This window comes from Haematobia irritans, chromosome 1 (assembly GCF_050003625.1).
Source record: "Haematobia irritans isolate KBUSLIRL chromosome 1, ASM5000362v1, whole genome shotgun sequence".
NCBI classification, from domain to species: Eukaryota; Metazoa; Arthropoda; class Insecta; order Diptera; family Muscidae; genus Haematobia; species Haematobia irritans.
The window spans coordinates 45,542,852-45,562,407 of record NC_134397.1 but is presented as its reverse complement, the minus strand read 5'-3'; the positions used below and the strand labels follow the sequence as shown (position 1 = coordinate 45,562,407).

At 33.9% G+C, this 19,556-nt stretch overlaps 2 protein-coding genes across 2 annotated transcripts in view; one reads left to right on the top strand and one right to left on the bottom strand.

Annotated features, from left to right (window-relative positions):
- The window catches only part of sr (zinc finger domain-containg protein striped), a 383,455-nt gene that overhangs the window by 47,127 nt on the left and 316,772 nt on the right, over positions 1-19,556 (top strand). The gene's annotated exons all lie outside the window — the stretch shown is intronic.
- LOC142220816 (uncharacterized) lies at positions 9,474-19,234 on the bottom strand. The gene is made up of 3 exons (XM_075290173.1): positions 18,450-19,234; positions 10,234-13,624; positions 9,474-10,153 (listed from the first exon to the last, which is right to left on the bottom strand). The coding sequence occupies exons 1-3, from the start codon at positions 19,095-19,097 to the stop codon at positions 9,558-9,560; spliced, it is 4,635 nt and encodes a 1,544-aa protein (XP_075146288.1). The 5' UTR covers positions 19,098-19,234; the 3' UTR covers positions 9,474-9,557.

Here is a 19,556-nt window from a genome sequence, read left to right as displayed (position 1 = left end):
ACAATTTTATTTCTATAGAAAATTTTGTCAAAATTTTATTTCTATAGAAAATTTTGTAAACATTTTATTTCTATAGAAAATTTTGTCAAAATTGTATTTCTATAGAAAATTGTGTCAAAATTTTATTTATACAGAAAATGTTTCTCTGAATTTTATTTCTATAGCAAATTTTATCAAAATTTTATTTCTATAGAATATTTTAGATATTTGTTTTTATAGATCATTTTATCAAAACTTTAGTCCTTTAGAATATATCAAAATTTTATTCCTATAGAAAATTATGTCATAATTTTATTTCTATAGAAAATGTTCTCAAAATTTTATTTCCATAGCAAATTTTTTCTATAGAAAATTGTGTCAAAATTTTATTTTTATAGAGTTTTTTCGAAATTTTATTTCTATATAAAATTTTGTCAAAATTTTATTTCTATAGAAAATTTTGTCAAATTTGCATTTCTTGTTGTTGTTTTTTTATTCTAGTTTTTTTCATTGTAGTTTAGTCAATGTATGGTTTTAAGCTGAAATAAAAAAAAAACAACAACAATACTTAAAGAACAAAACCAACAATAACAAAACAAAACGAATGGAAAATTTTAGTTCTATAGAAAATTTTATTTCTATAGAATATTTTGTCAAAATTTTATTTCTATAGAAAATTTTGTCAAAATTTTATTTCTGTAGAAAATTTTGTCAATTTTATTTCTATAGAATTTTTTTCGAAATTTTATTTCTATAGAAAATTTTGTCAATTTTTTTTTCTATAGAAAATTTTGTCAAAATTTTATTTCTATAGAAAAATTTTTCAAAATTTTATTTCTATAGGAAATTATGTCAAAATTTTATTTCTATAGGTTTTTTTTTTCGAAATTTCATTTCGATAGAAAAATTTGTCAAAATTTGATTTCTCTAGAAAAATTTCTCAAAATTGTATCTAGAAAATTTTTTCAAAATTTTATTTGTATACAAAATATTCTCAAAATTTTATTTCTGTAGAAAATTTTTTTCAAAATTTTATTTCTATAGAATATTTTATCAAAAATTTATCTCTAAGAAAATTTTTTCAAATTATATTTCTATAGAAAATTTTTTCAAAAATTTATTTCTATAGAAAATTTTGTCAAAATTTTATTTCTTTAGAAAATTGTGTCAAAATTTTATTTCTATAGAAAATTTTGTCAAAATTGTATTTCTTGTTGTTGTTTTTTTATTGTAGTTTTTTTATGGTAGTTTAGTCAATGTATGGTTTTAAGCTGAAATAAAAAAACAACAACAACAATACTTAAAGAACAAAACCAACAATAACAAAACAAAACGAATGGAAAATATTAGTTCTATAGAAAATTTTATTTCTATAGAATATTTTGTCAAAATTTTATTTCTATAGAAAATTTTGTCAAAATTTTATTTCTGTAGAAAATTTTGCCAATTTTATTTCTATAGAATTTTTTTCGAAATTTTATTTCTATAGAAAATTTTGTCAATTTTTTTTTCTATAGAAAATTTTGTCAAAATTTTATTTCTTTAAAAAATTTTGTCAAAATTTTATTTCTTTAAAAAATTTTGTCAAAATTTTATTTCTATAGAAAATTTTGTAAAAATTTTATTTCTATACAAAAATTTGTCAATATTTTATTTCTATAGAAAATTTTGTCACAATTTTATTTCTATAGAAAATTTTGTCAAAATTTTATTTCTATAGAAAATTTTGTAAAAATTTTATTGCTATAGAAAATTTTGTCAAAATTGTATTTCTATAGAAAATTGTGTCAAAATTTTATTTATACAGAAAATGTTTCTCTGAATTTTATTTCTATAGCAAATTTTATCAAAATTTTATTTCTATAGAATATTTTATATATTTGTTTTTATAGAACATTTTATCAAAACTTTAGTCCTTTAGAATATATCAAAATTTTATTCCTATAGAAAATTATGTCATAATTTTATTTCTATAGAAAATGTTCTCAAAATTTTATTTCCATAGCAAATTTTTTCTATAGAAAATTGTGTCAAAATTTTATTTTTATAGAGTTTTTTCGAAATTTTATTTCTATATAAAATTTTGTCAAAATTTTATTTCTATAGAAAATTGTTTTAAAATTTTATTTCTATAGAAAATTTTGTCAAATTTGCATTTCTTGTTGTTGTTTTTTTATTCTAGTTTTTTTTATTGTAGTTTAGTCAATGTATGGTTTTAAGCTGAAATAAAAAAAAACAACAACAATACTTAAAGAACAAAACCAACAATAACAAAACAAAACGAATGGAAAATTTTAGTTCTATAGAAAATTTTATTTCTATAGAATATTTTGTCAAAATTTTATTTCTATAGAAAATTTTGTCAAAATTTTATTTCTGTAGAAAATTTTGTCAATTTTATTTCTATAGAATTTTTTTCGAAATTTTATTTCTATAGAAAATTTTGTCAATTTTTTTTTTTTCTATATAAAATTTTGTCAAAATTTTATTTCTATAGAAAATTTTTTCAAAATTTTATTTCTATAGGAAATTATGTCAAAATTTTATTTCTATAGGTTTTTTTCGAAATTTCATTTCGATAGAAAAATTTGTCAAAATTTGATTTCTCTAGAAAAATTTCTCAAAATTATATCTAGAAAATTTTTTCAAAATTTTATTTGTATACAAAATATTCTCAAAATTTTATTTCTGTAGAAAATTTTTTTCAAAATTTTATTTCTATAGAATATTTTATCAAAAATTTATCTCTAAGAAAATTTTTTCAAATTATATTTCTATAGAAAATTTTTTCAAAAATTTATTTCTATAGAAAATTTTGTCAAAATTTTATTTCTTTAGAAAATTGTGTCAAAATTTTATTTCTATAGAAAATTTTGTCAAAATTGTATTTCTTGTTGTTGTTTTTTTATTGTAGTTTTTTTTATGGTAGTTTAGTCAATGTATGGTTTTAAGCTGAAACAAAAAAACAACAACAATACTTAAAGAACAAAACCAACAATAACAAAACAAAACGAATGGAAAATATTAGTTCTATAGAAAATTTTATTTCGATAGAATATTTTGTCAAAATTTTATTTCTATAGAAAATTTTGTCAAAATTTTATTTCTGTAGAAAATTTTACCAATTTTATTTCTATAGAATTTTTTTCGAAATTTTATTTCTATAGAAAATTTTGTCAATTTTTTTTTCTATAGAAAATTTTGTCAAAATTTTATTTCTATAGAAAAATTTTTCAAAATTTTATTTCTATAGGAAATTATGTCAAAATTTTATTTCTATAGATTTTTTTTCGAAATTTCATTTTGATAGAAAAATTTGTCAAAATTTTATTTCTCTAGAAAAATTTCTCAAAATTGTATCTAGAAAATTTTTTCAAAATTTTATTTGTATACAAAATATTCTCAAAATTTTATTTATATTGTAGAAAATTTTTTTCAAAATTTTATTTCTATAGAATATTTTATCAAAAATTTATCTCTAAGAAAATTTTTTCAAATTATATTTCTATAGAAAATTTTGTCAAAAATTTATTTCTATAGAAAATTTTGTCAAAATTTTATTTCTTTAGAAAATTGTGTCAAAATTTTATTTCTACACATTTTTTCTTCGATATTTTATTTCTATAGAAAATTTTGTCAAAATTTTTTTTTTGTTATAGAAAATCTTCTCAAAATTTTATTTCTATAGAAAATTGTGTCAAAATTTTATTTCGATAGATTTTTTTCGAAATTTTATTTCGATAGAAAAATTAGTCAAAATTTTATTTTTATAAAAAAATTAGTCAAATTTTTTTTCCTCTAGAAAATTTTCTCAAAGTTTTATTGCTATAGAAAATTTGCTCAATTTTTTATTTCTATAGAAAATTTTGTCTAAATTTTATTTATAGAGAAAATTTTGTAAAAATTCTATTTATAGAGAAAATTTCTAGAAAGTGACCACATGTTGCACAGCCAGTGAAAACTTATTTCTAAACACTCAAATGGTCGTATGGCCCAGGCATTGCTCCCTCGGATTACCGGGCTGCCAATATACCTAAGTTAGGTTAGGTGGCAGCCCGATATATCAGGATCACTTAGACTATTCAGTCCATTGTGATACCACAGTGGTGAACTTCTCTTTTATAACTGAGTTCTGCCCGATTCCATGTTAAGCTCAATGACAAGGGACATCCTTTTTATAGCCGAGTCCACACGGCGTTCCACATTGCAGTGAAGCTACTTAGAGAAGCTTTGAAACACTCAGAAATGTCACCAGCATTTCTGAGATGGGATAATCCACCGCTGAAAAACTTTTTGGTGTTCGGTCGAAGCAGGAATCGAACCCACCACCTTGTGTATGCAAGGCGGGCATGCTAACCATTGCACCACGGTGGCTCCACTTTAGATGGAGTTTTCTTATTTTTCATTTGGTGATAATTTTGTTCTATTTTCTCTTTGTGCACTAAAGAGTATGGATGCACACTTTTTTACACTATCGTGCCACTTTTTTCGTGGCGGTCATTCTAACCATTGCACCACGGTGGCTCTCAATATAACTAATCTGAACTACTGTTCTAGCAAAACTCTTTGACTTCCCTTGTCATTTCTTCAATATTGAGCCTAAAGTCCAACCAACTATTCAGTATAACTCCGAGATAGTATTTTGCACAAAACAGGGAACATTCACTCATTCCCCTCATGAGATCTAAATTGGTTCATTTAATTGTATCACTAAAACCACTGTTCCTCTTCAGAGAATACTGCTTACAAATCCCAATATAATGGCCACATTAATAATGCCCCCCCCAAAAAAAAGTGTGCCAAACTAATATCAGTGATAATTCATGAAAATGTCTTTTCAATGTTGCATGTTTAAAATGTCAATAAAATAATCTAGAGTCGGGGTTTTTTTCGAACATTGGCCAACAACGATTTGTTTTTTACTTCGATTAAAAAAAAAAAAATTTAAAACACAATATTAATATTTATTATTTTAATGTTGAACTATTTATGTTGGTGATGACGATTACATTGGGTGGCTATTCAAACAGAGTAACATTATCGTCGGTGTCAACATCGATGGCTAAAAAGGAAATGAGCTACGGCGACAAAATAATATTATCAAGCGGCGGCGGTTGTCATTTAATCAAACGTCCATCCAGCAATAGGCAAAAACATATTACAGCGGGTCATTGTGGCGCCAACAAAAAATTATTGTCTCCACTATAAAAAAAAAAAAACTAAACCTAAACACGTCACGTCATATAAATGCTGAAACATTTATTTGAAAATCCATCGAATACATGGAAAATTTAGCCAATAGTTTCGAAATTAAGATTACAAAAATTTTAATTCGCCAAAAATTAAACTAGTCGCCTTATCCCACTCATTTCGATCGATTGGGCCATAAATTAACTTGTGAATAATTTAACATACATATGTATTTGCCATTAAATTTTATTTTATTGATTTTGGTTTTATTTCCCTTACAATTTTAAATATGACACGCTAATTTTTTTTCCTCACAAACGAAATTTTAGACCAACTCACATCGTTTGGAAATTTCTCTTTGCGTTATAAAATTTGTTTGGAATAATAGTACAGGGTGGCTGACAACCGTTTACCCGCTTGTCTGGCAGAGATATATTCCATTTACAGTTAATTTTGTTGTATACAAGCTTACAAAAGTATTTTGATCTATTGCATACACAAATAAATTTATTCGTGATGGAATCCAAGTGTTATAATGTGATTTGGCGGGAAAACCAAGCTATCGTTAGAGCCCTACAGCATTTCAATGGGATTTCTTTTTTCTCGCACCATTGCTCTTTACAGTAATAGTGACAATGTTGCAACGCGTCCAAAAAGTGGACGAAAATGCGGTAACAACACCGGAAATTATGCAAAAAATAAAAGCCAGATTTTAGCGAAATACACGACACAATGGTAGAAGAACATATCGCGACACGGAATGCAAGACATATTAAAACATGAGCCATTAAAATTCCAAAGAGCGCAAACGCAATTGGCCAAAATTTTTTAGTCACTGATGCCCACTGATGCGTTCACGAAAGTTTCCAGTTACCAAATTTGTTTTTCTCCAATGCGAAGACAATCCAAATTGAGGAATTTTTGAAAAAAAAAAACAAGTATATACGGCCGTAAGTTCGGCGAGACTGCATCTTATGTACCCTCCACCATGGATTGCGTAGAAACTTCTGCGAAATACTGTCATCCACGATCGAATTACTTGCGTTGTGGTTCTTAACATCGTTTTCTAAATTGTGAGTTAGTCCATAGGTGGTATATACGTGGTATTATATATAGCAAGTCTACAAATAATTACAAATCGATATGGACTTTTGCACGGTACATGCAGAGCCAGAATTGAAATATCGGGGTCGCTTATATGGGGGCTACAGTTATGAACTTGATATGGACCAATTTTTGTGTGATTGGGGATCCATTTATCTGAGGGCCATATATAACTATAGACCGATATGTACCTAGTTAGGCATGGTTGTTATCGGCCATATACTAGCACAATGTACCAAATTTCAACTGACTCGGATGAAATTTGCTCCTCCAAGGGGCTCCAAAAACCAAATCTCGGGACCGGTTTATATGGGGGCTATATATGATTATGGACTGATATGGACCAATTTTTGCATAGTTGTTAGAGACCATATACTTACACCATGTACCACATTTCAGTCGGATCGGATGAAATTTGCATCTCTTAGAGGCTCCGCAAGCCAAATCTGGGGATCGGTTTATATGGGGGCTATATATAATTATAGACCGATGTGGACCAATTTTTTTCATGGTTATTAGAGACCATATATATCAACACCATATACTAAATTTCAGCCGGATCCCATGAAATTTGTTTCTCTTGGAGGATTCGCAAGCCAAATCTGGAGGTCCGTTTATATGGGGGCTATACGTAAAAGTGGACCGATATGGCTCATTTGCAATACCATCCGACCTACATCAATAACAACTACTTTTGCCAAGTTTCGAGTCGATAGCTTGTTTCGTTCGGATTTCAACAGACGGACGGACGGACGGACGGACGGACATGCTTAAATCGACTCAAAATTTCACCACGACCCAGAATATATATACATATATGTCTTAGAGCAATATTTCGATGTGTTACAAACGGAATGACAAAGTTAATATACCCCCATCCTATGGTGGGGGGTATAAAAACTAAATGATCGTGGTATGTTTACCAAAGGGACCGTTGGACTTTTAAGCTTGGGTCGTTGTAGAGAGTACCGAACTGAGCGGTTATTGATTCACGGTTACTTGCCTAAGAGTTCAGCTGAAAATGTACACCTTCGATTGGCCACCAGAATTCAAGCACTCCTGATGGTAATGATGTGGACCACCGTAAGAGCCTATGGTCGCCGCGCGCTCGTATTCATCGGCTATGGAATCAAAATAAATGCTGAACATTATCACACATAAATGTCCTAGAGACATTGAAGCCCTGGGTAGATAAACATTTCGGCCGTATACCATGGACTAAAATCAGCACCATCGCTCTCAGGAGAGGTCAATGGAGGTTCATCGCTTCATTTCTACCGCACAATGGCCACCGTGGATCTCCATCCGTTGGACTTTTACGCCTGGGTTATTTTGGAGGGTGCCGAATTTGTTTTTGTCCTATAGGAATCTATTCCAAATTGAGTGGTTTGTGAATCATTTTTACTTGCCAAAGAGTTCATCTGAAAATTTACGCCTTCGATTGGCCAACAGAATTCAAGCGCTTCTCATGGTAATGATATGGGTCACCGTAACATCCTATGGTTGCTGCCAGATCGTATTCGTCGATCGTGGGATCAAAATAAATGCCAAATATTATCGGGGAAATATCGTAAGGATCGTAATGAAACCCTGGGTACCATGGTGCCCAGCTCGGGTCAGCCAAGAATGCCTAAAAAAGGAGGTTCCTCGCTTCATTTCTACTGCACAAAGTCCCTGAGTCTCAATCCGTTGGGTGTTTACGCCTGGGGCATTTTGTAGAATATCAAATTTGGTAGCTTCGTATGAGAAGCTATTCTAAATTGAGCATTTTATGAATCACGTTTACTTCCCAAAGAATTCAACTAAAAATTTACACCTTCAAGTTAAGCGCTGCCGATGGCCAAGTGCTTATATTCATCGGCCGTGAGGTCAAAATAATTGCAGAACATTATCAGGAAAATATCTTAGAGACATTAAAGCCCTGGACATTTCGATCGCAGACCTTGGGCATTCCAACAGAACTCGGCACCATCGCACTCAGTATGCATCAACCAAAAATGTCTTAAAAAGGACGTAGATGGCTTCATTTCTACTGCACAATGGCCACCAAAATCGCCGGATCTCAATCCGTTGAGATCCGGGACATTTGAAACTGGGGCATTTTGAAGAGTAAGACTGACACTAAAGATACCAAAGTGTCGATAAACTCATCTCTCGGCGCTTTACCGGGAATGGGTAAAAAGACCGCTGGACAACTTTCGTGTAGCGTGTGATGGTTTTGTCGGCTTTGAGAAGGCCATAATTCCTGCAAATCTAAACTGATCCTAAAATTTCATATTTCTTCCGACATTTTCTGCTTTTGAAGAATAAAATAAATTAAGATATAGACCCTAGGTTAGGTTAGGTTAGCAGCTCGATGTATCAGTTTCACTTAGACTATTCAGTCCATTGTGATACCACGTTGGTGAACTTCTCTCTTATCACTGAGTGCTGCCAGATTCCATGTTAAGCTCAATGACAAGGGACCTCCTTTTTATAGCCGAGTCCGAACGGTGTTCCACATTGCAGTGAAATCACTTAGAGAAGCTTTGAACCCCTCAGAAATGTCACCAGCATTATTGAGGTGGGATAATCCACCGCTGAAAAATTTGTTGGTGTTCGGTCGAAGCAGGAATCGAACCCACGACCTTGTGTATGTAAGGCGGGCATGCTAACCATTGCACCACGGTGGCTCCCAAGATATAGACCCTAACTGTGTTGCATATCACAGTTAGAGTCTATATCATATCAACCACCCTGTATATAATAATACTCCCATTAAGTTTTAAATCTTCCAAGGTCTACAAGGTCTTCATTCTTATGCGATACATGTGAGACTATTACATAGTCGGCTCTTTCAGATTTTAACCAACTCTTAATTTTTTTTTTTCATGTTAGCCTGATACTGAAACAGGCGATTAACATCCAAATGCATGATAACTTAATTGACAATTAATTAATACTCGAGCTTTATGGACAAAGTAGATTAAGGAACTTGATCAATAGAACCATTGAAAAGAAAACGTCAGACGACGCCTAGACTGTACATGTTTCAGTTCGGGCGAATTAACTTTTCTACAGCCTTTAGTATAGATCTGGCTGGGATAGATAACTCAATTTTGGGCCCTTTATGCTAACTTCTTATGGAGAAAAAATTTGGGAATTTTCCTCTTACAAATTGAATCATCTTTATTCCCTCTGTGCTTAATTTTTTTCTTTTATTGAATATATATTTATTAAAATATTGCGTCACCATCTATGAAATTTTAACTATTCCTATATAATTGATGTCTTTTCCTCACAACTTATACAACATTCACATACATATTCGGATTCTGAGCAATATGATCCTCCATAATCTTTTTCTTCATGGCTTCCCATTGTAGCATACGCTGCTGGATCTCCGGAATAACTGAACGTATTTTCAAACGATCCAATTCGGGGCCATCACGTAATTCAATTTGTGTTTTGAAATTATAATCCGGTGTGTAGCCATTTAATTTAAGGAAATGATCAAAATAGAATGGAACAATTTGTTCTTGTATCGCATCGACTTGAGCTATACTATCACGTATTTCACTGGGTTTTGTAATGTCAGCCCCATCCTCATGGAAAGCTTCAAAGAAAAATTTTGCTCTTTCGGAAATTTTCTTTTCACAAATCGATGGTGCTTTTGTGCGTTTTCTAAGATAGAGTCGTTGTAATTTTTTAGGACGTTTCGATTTTCTCTCCTCAAGAGTTGGTGGTGGTTCGAGATTTCGCACAACCTTTTGCATTTCCTGTTCAATACGCTTCTCTACGTGGCAAGCATGATGGGATTGTTTCCGACGATAATTACGTCGTTTTCGCAGTTTATTTTCAATAGCAGTACAATCTTCCATGGGGATGGATTCGAATTTTGCTGAAAATTATTGGGGAAAAGTAGGACTAAGTAAAGGAATGTGTAGGACAACCTAATTTTGGTTACCCTCGCATACTTACCTATCAAATCCATGACAACCTGTGACATCATGGCGACCATATCCACAGCCAATAAATCTTCACTAGATCCTCTCATATTAGCGGGGACAATACGACGCCAAGCTTCTGCCACCAGGGCACGATCTTTAAGAAATGCCACATCATTGAATGATTCGTCCACAGGTTTATCCAAATACGACAACGATTGTTTACGTAACCAAGCAGCACGATCTTCCATAAAATATAATTTAGCACATTTACGTGAAACATATTCTTTTTTCTCTTTTAAATCTTCCATACACCATTCCAAAAATGATTCCAATCTGTCTTGAAGTTCAGAATGAATGGTCAATGCAAAATGCATTTCCAAAAGCAGGATAAATGTTTTGGTCTTAAGATTTTCCAAACCCTGAAGGAAACTATGGGCATTGGGAAATACAATGAGATTGGGATGTTTGTTTGGTAAATATATCTCTTCATAGAATGTCTTAATGGCCCAAGCATCATCCTTGTCACGTTGACGTATGTTAACTTTGGATCTTTTCATAATGGATTCTTCAAAATTTTCCAAGAGGATAGAAGCGATCTCGTCCACCGAGGAGGAAGAGTCAGAAATTTGAAGGGAAGAAGTATTTTCACTAGGACCATTTTGAGTAACATTTTCAGTGATTTCTTTTAAGGTTATACGATGAATCCAATCATTTTGTAGACGCCATTCCAAATCGCCCATTAGATAATGGAAATTCTGTAACATTATACAACGAATCCAATGACCTTCTATAAATACAATATCCATATTCAATATGACTTGATCCTTTTCCATTTCTTTGATATCTTTCCTCAAACGATCTGTCTCATCATAGACATCCTTGACCTTATAGACAACAGCCATTGCAGAATCATATTCCGTCTTTTCCCATTTATCAAAGAGTTTTTCATATAATTCTTTCAGTCCAAGCATATGGGACCAATGTTCATCATTTATACGATCATATATCTTTGAACGAACCATTTCACCCTGTACCACCATGGATTCGAATTTAAGCCTTAGGGCATCTTTGATTAAATTACGTGTGGTCTTGTATTTGAACATCTTCACCGAAGAGCGATTCTTTAAGACCTGAACATAATTCTCATCAATATCGGTGGCTACGATATTTTTATATTTACGACCTTTAGGGCCTATTTTTATCTGTGCCACATTTACAGGAGGGACTTGCAAACGTAATCTTAAACCACTTCGCAGACGGGTATTGAATGTATAGAATTTATCCTTGGGAGCAGATAATTTACGTTGTTCATGTATTTGTCCAGAGAAAGGAAGGACACGATAAGGATTATCCTCTTCCCTTTGGACATCTATGGGCTCGAAGCGAAATCTGGATCTATGCAATTCCTCAAAGGGAACCAATGATTTCCGTATATAATCCAATGGGATTTTCTCTTTACCTTCCATTAGAAGATAGCTACCACTATCATTGGTAAAGTTGGTACATTGTGAACTACTCAGGGAGGTTAGACAACTTTCAATGCTGTGGATTTCTTCCTGCAAATCCTTGAGAAGAGAGGCTTTGTCTTCACCATATAAGCGACTCTGGGGATCTTCATTTTCCTGGCTTTCCTTAATAGATGATTTGATTTCATTTAGAAATTTCAAATATTCTTCTCTTCCTGGATATTGTAGATCCTGAAGTTCTTTCGGGTCTCGAGTACTTAAAATAAAGTCTTGAGGTTTACAAAGATCTTTGGCCTTTAGCATGGCTTCAGTATTTTCTTCTGCCTTTTTATAAGAGGAAAATTTGTAATTTCTTAAAATTTCATCCATATTCCATTTGGGCATGGTTATATTCTTCTCAACATATTTCGAACAAGGGGGTTGGGCTTTTTGAAATATTTCTCTTTCATTCTCTTTCTCTTTCCCCGTCTCTTTCTTTATATTTTTCTCTTCGGTAATCTCTGGTTTTACTTTACGAGGTTGATAATGAACATCAACAGTTTGCTGTTGTATAGGATTCCAGTGATCATGATGATGGCGAACTTCCAACATTTTGTTATAGGGTCGATGTTGCAGCAAACCTGCATTGGCTGGATCAATTAAGTCTGATTGCAACTTATACAAGTATGGTATGGTCGAATCTTCAACAACTTTGTCGAATTCCTCTGAGGGTATTCGCAAAGCCTCATAATCTCTAGGGCGTTTAGGATGTTGTCGTAATGTTGGTTCCCTAAATTTGGGCGCAGGCATATTGGTACGTCTAACCAAAGGTATTATATCCCTCAAATGGTTGTCAAATTTTCCTGATAACTCAAGGGAATCCTTTGCAGGAACCCATTCGGAATCAGTAGAAGATGATGAAAAATCTTCATTCTCTATTTGATTTTCGTTTCTCCCATCTACTCTACAGGGTATTCCCAAAAGTTGTAAACGTCTTAATTTGGCTTGATTCTGACGTTTAGTTTCCTCTTGGTGTTTATTTTCTATATATTGATCGGTATCTCTAAGATCTTTATCCTTGCCGACATTACCATTAAATTGAGCCAACCGTTTGGCTGTGCTTCCAAAACGATAGCTAACTAAATTGAATTTTTTCACTGAATACCGTAAATGTGGTTTGAGTAACTTTAGATTTTTTCTCAATACTCTATCGTATTGACAACCCAAAGGTTTCTGCTGATATTCTCTAATTGCCGAATGGTCTTGCTTTGGAGGTTTATAACCAAATTTTGGAGTGAATAACCTTAAATTGGGATCATCAGGACTTTGGGATTTTTGTAAACCTACTTCCACATCCAATTTGATTTTTTCTCTTTTAGGGACCAATTCTTGTAGCCATTGGTCGCGGGTTATACAATTGGGACCCTTTCCAGAAGCCTCTTTGTGAGCATAATAATCAAGATTACCTCTTAATTTAAATTTGCTAGCAATTTTACCAACTTGTGGAGCATTTAAAGTGAGATCCTGATTTTCAGGTTTATTAAAAGTTGACAAATTCTCCTTAGGTTTTTGTATAAATTTTTCTCTTTTTTCTTCCCCCTTCATCATCTCTTTCTTTGTCGCATCTCCATAAACATCCCTTTCCTTGTCTTTATTCGCTTTCAGCGACCTTTTAATTATTGTATCCATTTTATGGGAAATTTTTTGAAAATTTTGTTCTGCTTTTATAAGACCAATATTTTCTTTACGAATTTCCTCCTCCTTTTTGAGTCTTTCTTTCTTTTGATCCTGACGTGTTTTATTAGCTAGATAGAGAGATCTATAACGTTCATATCTTCTACTACTCTCCTTATTTATAATCTCTCGATTTATTTCCTTATCTGCTGATCGAAATAATTCACCCAATTTATTAGGTTCTGGGGGAGGTGTTGGTGTTCGGGGAGTATTACGATCACGAACATCAAATCCTCGGGGAATCTGAAATTACATATAAGATTTAAATTATTGGAGAAATAAATTTTGAGAAACTCTCAGTTAGCTTGCATAGAATGAAATCAAAGTCAATCAATCGGATTGGTCACGGTAAGAATTGCACTTGCAATTCGAATCATCTCTATACCCCAGATTTGATTTGCAAGGGGGTAATACCTATATGGATTATCCATTAGAAGAAGAACAAGGAAAAGTTGCCCGAATGGAAAGATGTTATCAATATAGGGCTGTCACTATACCTAATCTAACTTAACCTAGGCGAGACAGTATGGCTGCTATGTATTGTAACTAACTACATTGTCATAATTTCTGAACCGGTAGTCTGACAGCTGGCAGATTTGTTCTAGTCTAAAAAGGAGGTCCTTCGTTTCATTTCTATCGTACAATGGCCACCAAAGTTGCTGAATCTCAATCCGTTGCTCTTCCAGCATTCTGGACAGTACCGAATTTTTTATGAGAATCCAGTTTGTGAATCGTGTTTGCTTGCAAAAGAGGAAAGGAAGAAAATATACACCTTTGATTGATCAAGATAATACCGATGATAATGTCGAGGGCCTCCGAAACGGTCTATGATCGCTCCCAATTTTTTTAGCTCGTTCGTTGAGTCAAAATATGTGACGAATGTTATTGGGAAAATGTCCTAAAGATAGTATTGAAGTCCTGGGCTCTGGTTCAACAACTCAACCGCAGACACTGGACATTGCAACAGTACTCAGCACCTTCGCATACTGCACGCGTCAACCAAAAATGGTTTAAGAAGAAGGCTCTTCACTTCATTTCTACCAAAATCGACGAACCTACGGACTTTTGGGGAGTAAGGTTAGCACTATACCACTGTGTCGATCATAATACCGACCGTCGGCTCGTTGAATACCATAATTTTGCCAAAGATAGTCAATCCGAAGAAATCTAAACGGATTCTAAAATTTGATGTTATTTCCGAAATTGTTGATATTTGAAGAATAAAATGTAAAATGTATAGTTAGAAGTGTATAGAAATCGGTTTTTTTTTTCAGTGTAGGCCTTTGGTGATATGGATTATGGCTTACGAACTGCCATTTTTCCCGATTTTGTTCCGTGTAGGTTAGGTTAGGTTAGGTTAGGTTATGTGGCAGCCCGATGTATCAAGCTCACTTAGACTATTCAGTCCATTGTGATACCACATTGGTGAACTTCTCTCTTATCACTGAGTGCTGCCCGATTCCATGTCAAGCTCAATGACAAGGGACCTCCTTTTTATAGCCGAGTCCGAACGGCGTTCCACATTGCAGTGAAACCACTTAGAGAAGCTTTGAAACCCTCAGAAATCTTCTCTAAGTGGTTTCACTTGGATTGCACTGGGGACAAATATCTGTTTGTTGAGGAGACCATCACCCTATATGAGGCCTATTTGCGGAGCCTCTTGGAGGAGCAAAATTCATCCGATCCGGTTGAAATTTGGTACATTGTGTTAGTATATGGTTTCTAACAACCATACCAGAATTGGTCCATATCGGTCCATAATTATATATAGCTCCCATATAAACCCATCCCCAGATTTGGCTTGCGGAGCCTCTAAGATAAGCAAATTTCATCCGATTCGGCTGAAATTTCGTTCATTCATGTTAGTATATAGTTCCTAACAACGATGCAAAAATTGGTCCACATCGGTCCATAATTATATATAGCCCCCATATAAACCGATCCGTAGAATTGGCTTGCGGAGCATCTAAGAGAAGAAAATTTCATCCGATCCGGCTGAAATTTATTACATGGTGTAAGTATATGGTCTCTAACAACTATGCAAAAATTGGTCCACATCGGTCCATAATTATATATAGCCCCCATATAAACTGATCCCCAGATTTGCCTTGCGGAGCCTCTAAAAGAAGCAAATTTCATCCGATCCGGTTGAAATTTGGTACATGGTGTTAGTATATGGTCTCTAACAAACATACAAAAATTGGTCCACATCGGTCCATAATTATATATAGCCCCCATATAAACCGATCCGTAGCTTTAGCTTGCGGAGCATCTAAGAGCAGCAAATTTCATCCGATCCGGCTGAAATTTGGTTCATGGTGTTAGTATATAGTTCCTAACAACGATGCAAAAATTGGTCCACATCGGCCAATAATTATATATAGCCCCCATATAAACCGATCCGTAGAATTGGGTTGCGGAGCATCTAAGCGAAGAAAATTTCATCCGATCCGGCTGGAATTTAGTACATGGTGTAAGTATATGGTCTCTAACAACTATGCAAAAATTGGTCCACATCGGTCCATAATTGTATATAGCTCATATATAAACCGATCCCAAGATATGACCTCCGGAGCCTTTTGGAGGAGCAAAATTCATCCGATCCGGTTAAAACTTAGTACGTAACATAGTGTAAGTATATGGTCTCTATCAACCATGCAAAAATTGGTCCATATCGGTTCATAGTTATATATAGCCCCCATATAAACCGATCCCCAGATTTGACCTCCGGAGCCTCTTGATGGATGGATTCATCGGATCTGGTTGAAAATTGGTACATTTCGCTACTATATGCCCGATATAAACCATTTCAAAATTGGCCCGTATCGATCTATAGTATATATATCCCCCAAATAAACCGATCTCCAATCACAGAAAAATCACGATTGCAAAAATTGGTCCACATCGGTCCATAATTATATATAGCCCCCATATAAACCGATTATCAGATTTTGCTTGCGGAGCCTCTAAGAGAAGCAAATGTCATCCGATTCGGCTGAAATTTCGTTCATGGTGTTAGTATATGGTTCCTAACAACGATGCAAAAATTGGTCTACATCGGTCCATAATTATATATAGCCCCCATATAAACCGATCCGTAGAATTGGCTTGCGGAGCATCTAAGAAAAGCAAATTTCATCCGATCCGGCTGAAATTTAGTACATGGTGTTAGTATATGGTCTCTAACAACCATGCAAAAATTGGTCCATATCGGTTCATAATTATATATAGCGTCCATATAAACCGATCACCAGATTTGACCTCCGGAGCCTCTTGAAGGACCAAAATTCATCGGATCCGGTTGAAAATTGGTATATTTCACTACTATATGCCCGATAACAACCATGCCAAAATTGGCCCGTATCGATCTATATTATATATAGCCCCCAAATAAACCGATCCCCAATCACAGAAAAATCACGATTGCCACTCGAACGAAAAATAATCTACCAAAATTTTATTGCCATAGAAAATTTTGTCACAATTTTATATTTCAATAGATTTTTTTTCAAAATTTTATTTCTATAGAAAATTTTGTCAAAATTTTATTTTTTTACGATATTTTATCAAACTATAATTTCTATACAAAATTTTGTCATTTCTATAGAAAATTTATGAAGCATGTCATTGTTGGAGAGGAATATTTTGCAAAATCTACCAAAACATCAAGAATTCTACTAATCTACCAAACAGTAAAAAATCTGTCATTCTTGGTAGACTCGTGTTCATAATTGTATATAGCCCCCATATAAAGCGAGCACCATAGGTTAGGTTAGGTGGCAGCCCGATGTATCAGGCTCACTTAGACTATTCAGGCCATTGTGATACCACATTGGTGAACTTCTCTCTTATCACTGAGTGCTGCCCGATTCCATGTTAAGCTCAATGACAAGGGACCTCCTTTTTATAGCCGAGTCCGAACGGCGTTCCACATTGCAGTGAAACCACTTAGAGAAGCTTTGAAACCCTCAGAAATGTCACCAGCATTACTGAGATGGGATAATCCACCGCTGAAAAACTTTTTGGTGTTCGGTCGAAGCAGGGCATGCTAACCATTGCATTACGGTGGCTCCCGACCACCATATTTCAATTCTGACTCTATAATTACCGCACACAAGTTCATATCGGTTAGTAATTATTTTTTCCCTATATATACCGTTCAAGAACTGAATATATATGTATTTAATCTACCTTTCTTTTGTCTACTATATATCCCGCATGGACTAACTTACAATTTAGAAGATGATGTTAAGAAGTTTTAAGATGCCTTGCCATCGGCCGCAACCCAAGTATATTAATTATGGATGACCGTCTTTAGAAGAAGTTTCTAGGCAATCCATGGTGGAGGGTACATAAGATTCGGCCTGGCCGAACTTACGGCCGTATATACTTGATTGCAGGTAAAGTACCTGTGGGACCATCATCGTACAATCAAAAACGTATTTTTCTGTCAGATTAAAAAGGTCAAGCAAGGACCTGGTACAAGCTTCCCAAACGTTTGTGGTTATTTTTTTGAAGGCAAAGTACCTGTGGGACCATCAACGTAGGTAGTCCATTGTGATACCACAAGTGGAGAACATTCCCTTATCAACGAGTGCTGCCCGAATCTATTTTAACATCACTGACAAGGAACCTCCTTCTTATAGCCGATTGGGAACGGTGTTTCACGTTGCGTTGATATCACTTGGACAATCTTTCAGTACTCAGAAATATCACTAGCATTACTTAGAGGAATTAAACCACTGCAGAAACACTTTTTGGTGTTCGGTCGAAAATGAGATTAAAACTACGACCTTTTGTATGCAAGGTGGGCATACTCATTGTACCACGGTGGATGTGATTTATTAAGGAGATATCATATGCAGAGCCTCCCGTTTGAATCGCCAATGGGGTAGGGGTAAGTCTGCTATATACCAAGGACGTGAGCTTAAACTGAAGACCAAGCATTTCTAAAATGAACAGACCTAACCTAACCTCGCTTTGAATAAATGGCGGGAAAAACCATTGTGGCCTATTTCTTATAGTGGAGCTGTTTTGTTGGCAGATTAACAAGATCCCATTTTCTTACCCTTATTCGCTCCTGATGTAACTCCTCTTCGACATTGACCTTAGTTTCAGCCTTAACCCTTCGTCTTTCCATATAACGTTCCACTCGACGATAATTTCTTTGATTTTGTAAATCCTGTTCATCCAACTGATAGGTATTTTTATAATCCATACCTTGAAAATCCAATTGTAATGGATTTTCCAAATCAATAACTTCACAAATAACAGATTCTTCGGATCGTTTTTCCATATCTTCAGTGCTGTCCACAGTATTTTGGGCATATTTCACCATATTGGTAAGAGCATTAAATTCTTTTTCTTGGGACAATTTTTTGGAATGTAATAACCCGGGATTCACAAGGCATTGAGTTTTGCGAGGATCTTGTGTTAGAAAGAATTTCTGTCTTGTTTTGGACATTCTTGCTATTTGCTCAATATTTGGAGGGCAAGTGCCTATGAACTTTCGTGGAACACCAGGAACAAAACTTTCATCACAAGCTTTGCGCCATTCAGGACCATTAAATTTTTTAGGTTTTTCCGAAATGCTATGATGGGTGTCCATCAGTCTTTTGGATGTATCAACTGAATCTTGACTTGGGGTTTTATGTGTGGGTGATTTGGAGGAGATGGGCAGGCTACTATCTGTTGTACTCGCTTCTGTTGTTGGCATGCATGTGGTGCGAAATTTTTCAGGGACCACAAAAATGCTTTTATCAAAATCCGAATTGGTGGAACTGCTAAAATCATAGCCTCTATGTTTTGAACTTGGTGTAGATTTTGAATCCGATCGTTGTATTAAATTCGTTTGACATCTAACTCGGTATGGTCGTATTTCAGGGCTTTGAGGAAATTCCAGATTTTGTATGGACAAAGTTTGTTGAGAAATATTACTGCAATCGCCTTGTGATGTCCCTATTACAGAGGTTTCATTTCCTTTGGTTCCGCTTCCTTTTGATATTTTTCTTGTAGTTAGAGCTTCTTCATATATATCTGGCATTTCTATGATGTTAATGGATTTAAAATATTTTAAATTTTTTAAAAAAATTTGTTCATGTTTTTTTTTGAAATGTCAACCTTAAAAACACATTAAACAAGTGTATAGGGCCGTCAGTTCGATCGGGTTGAAAGT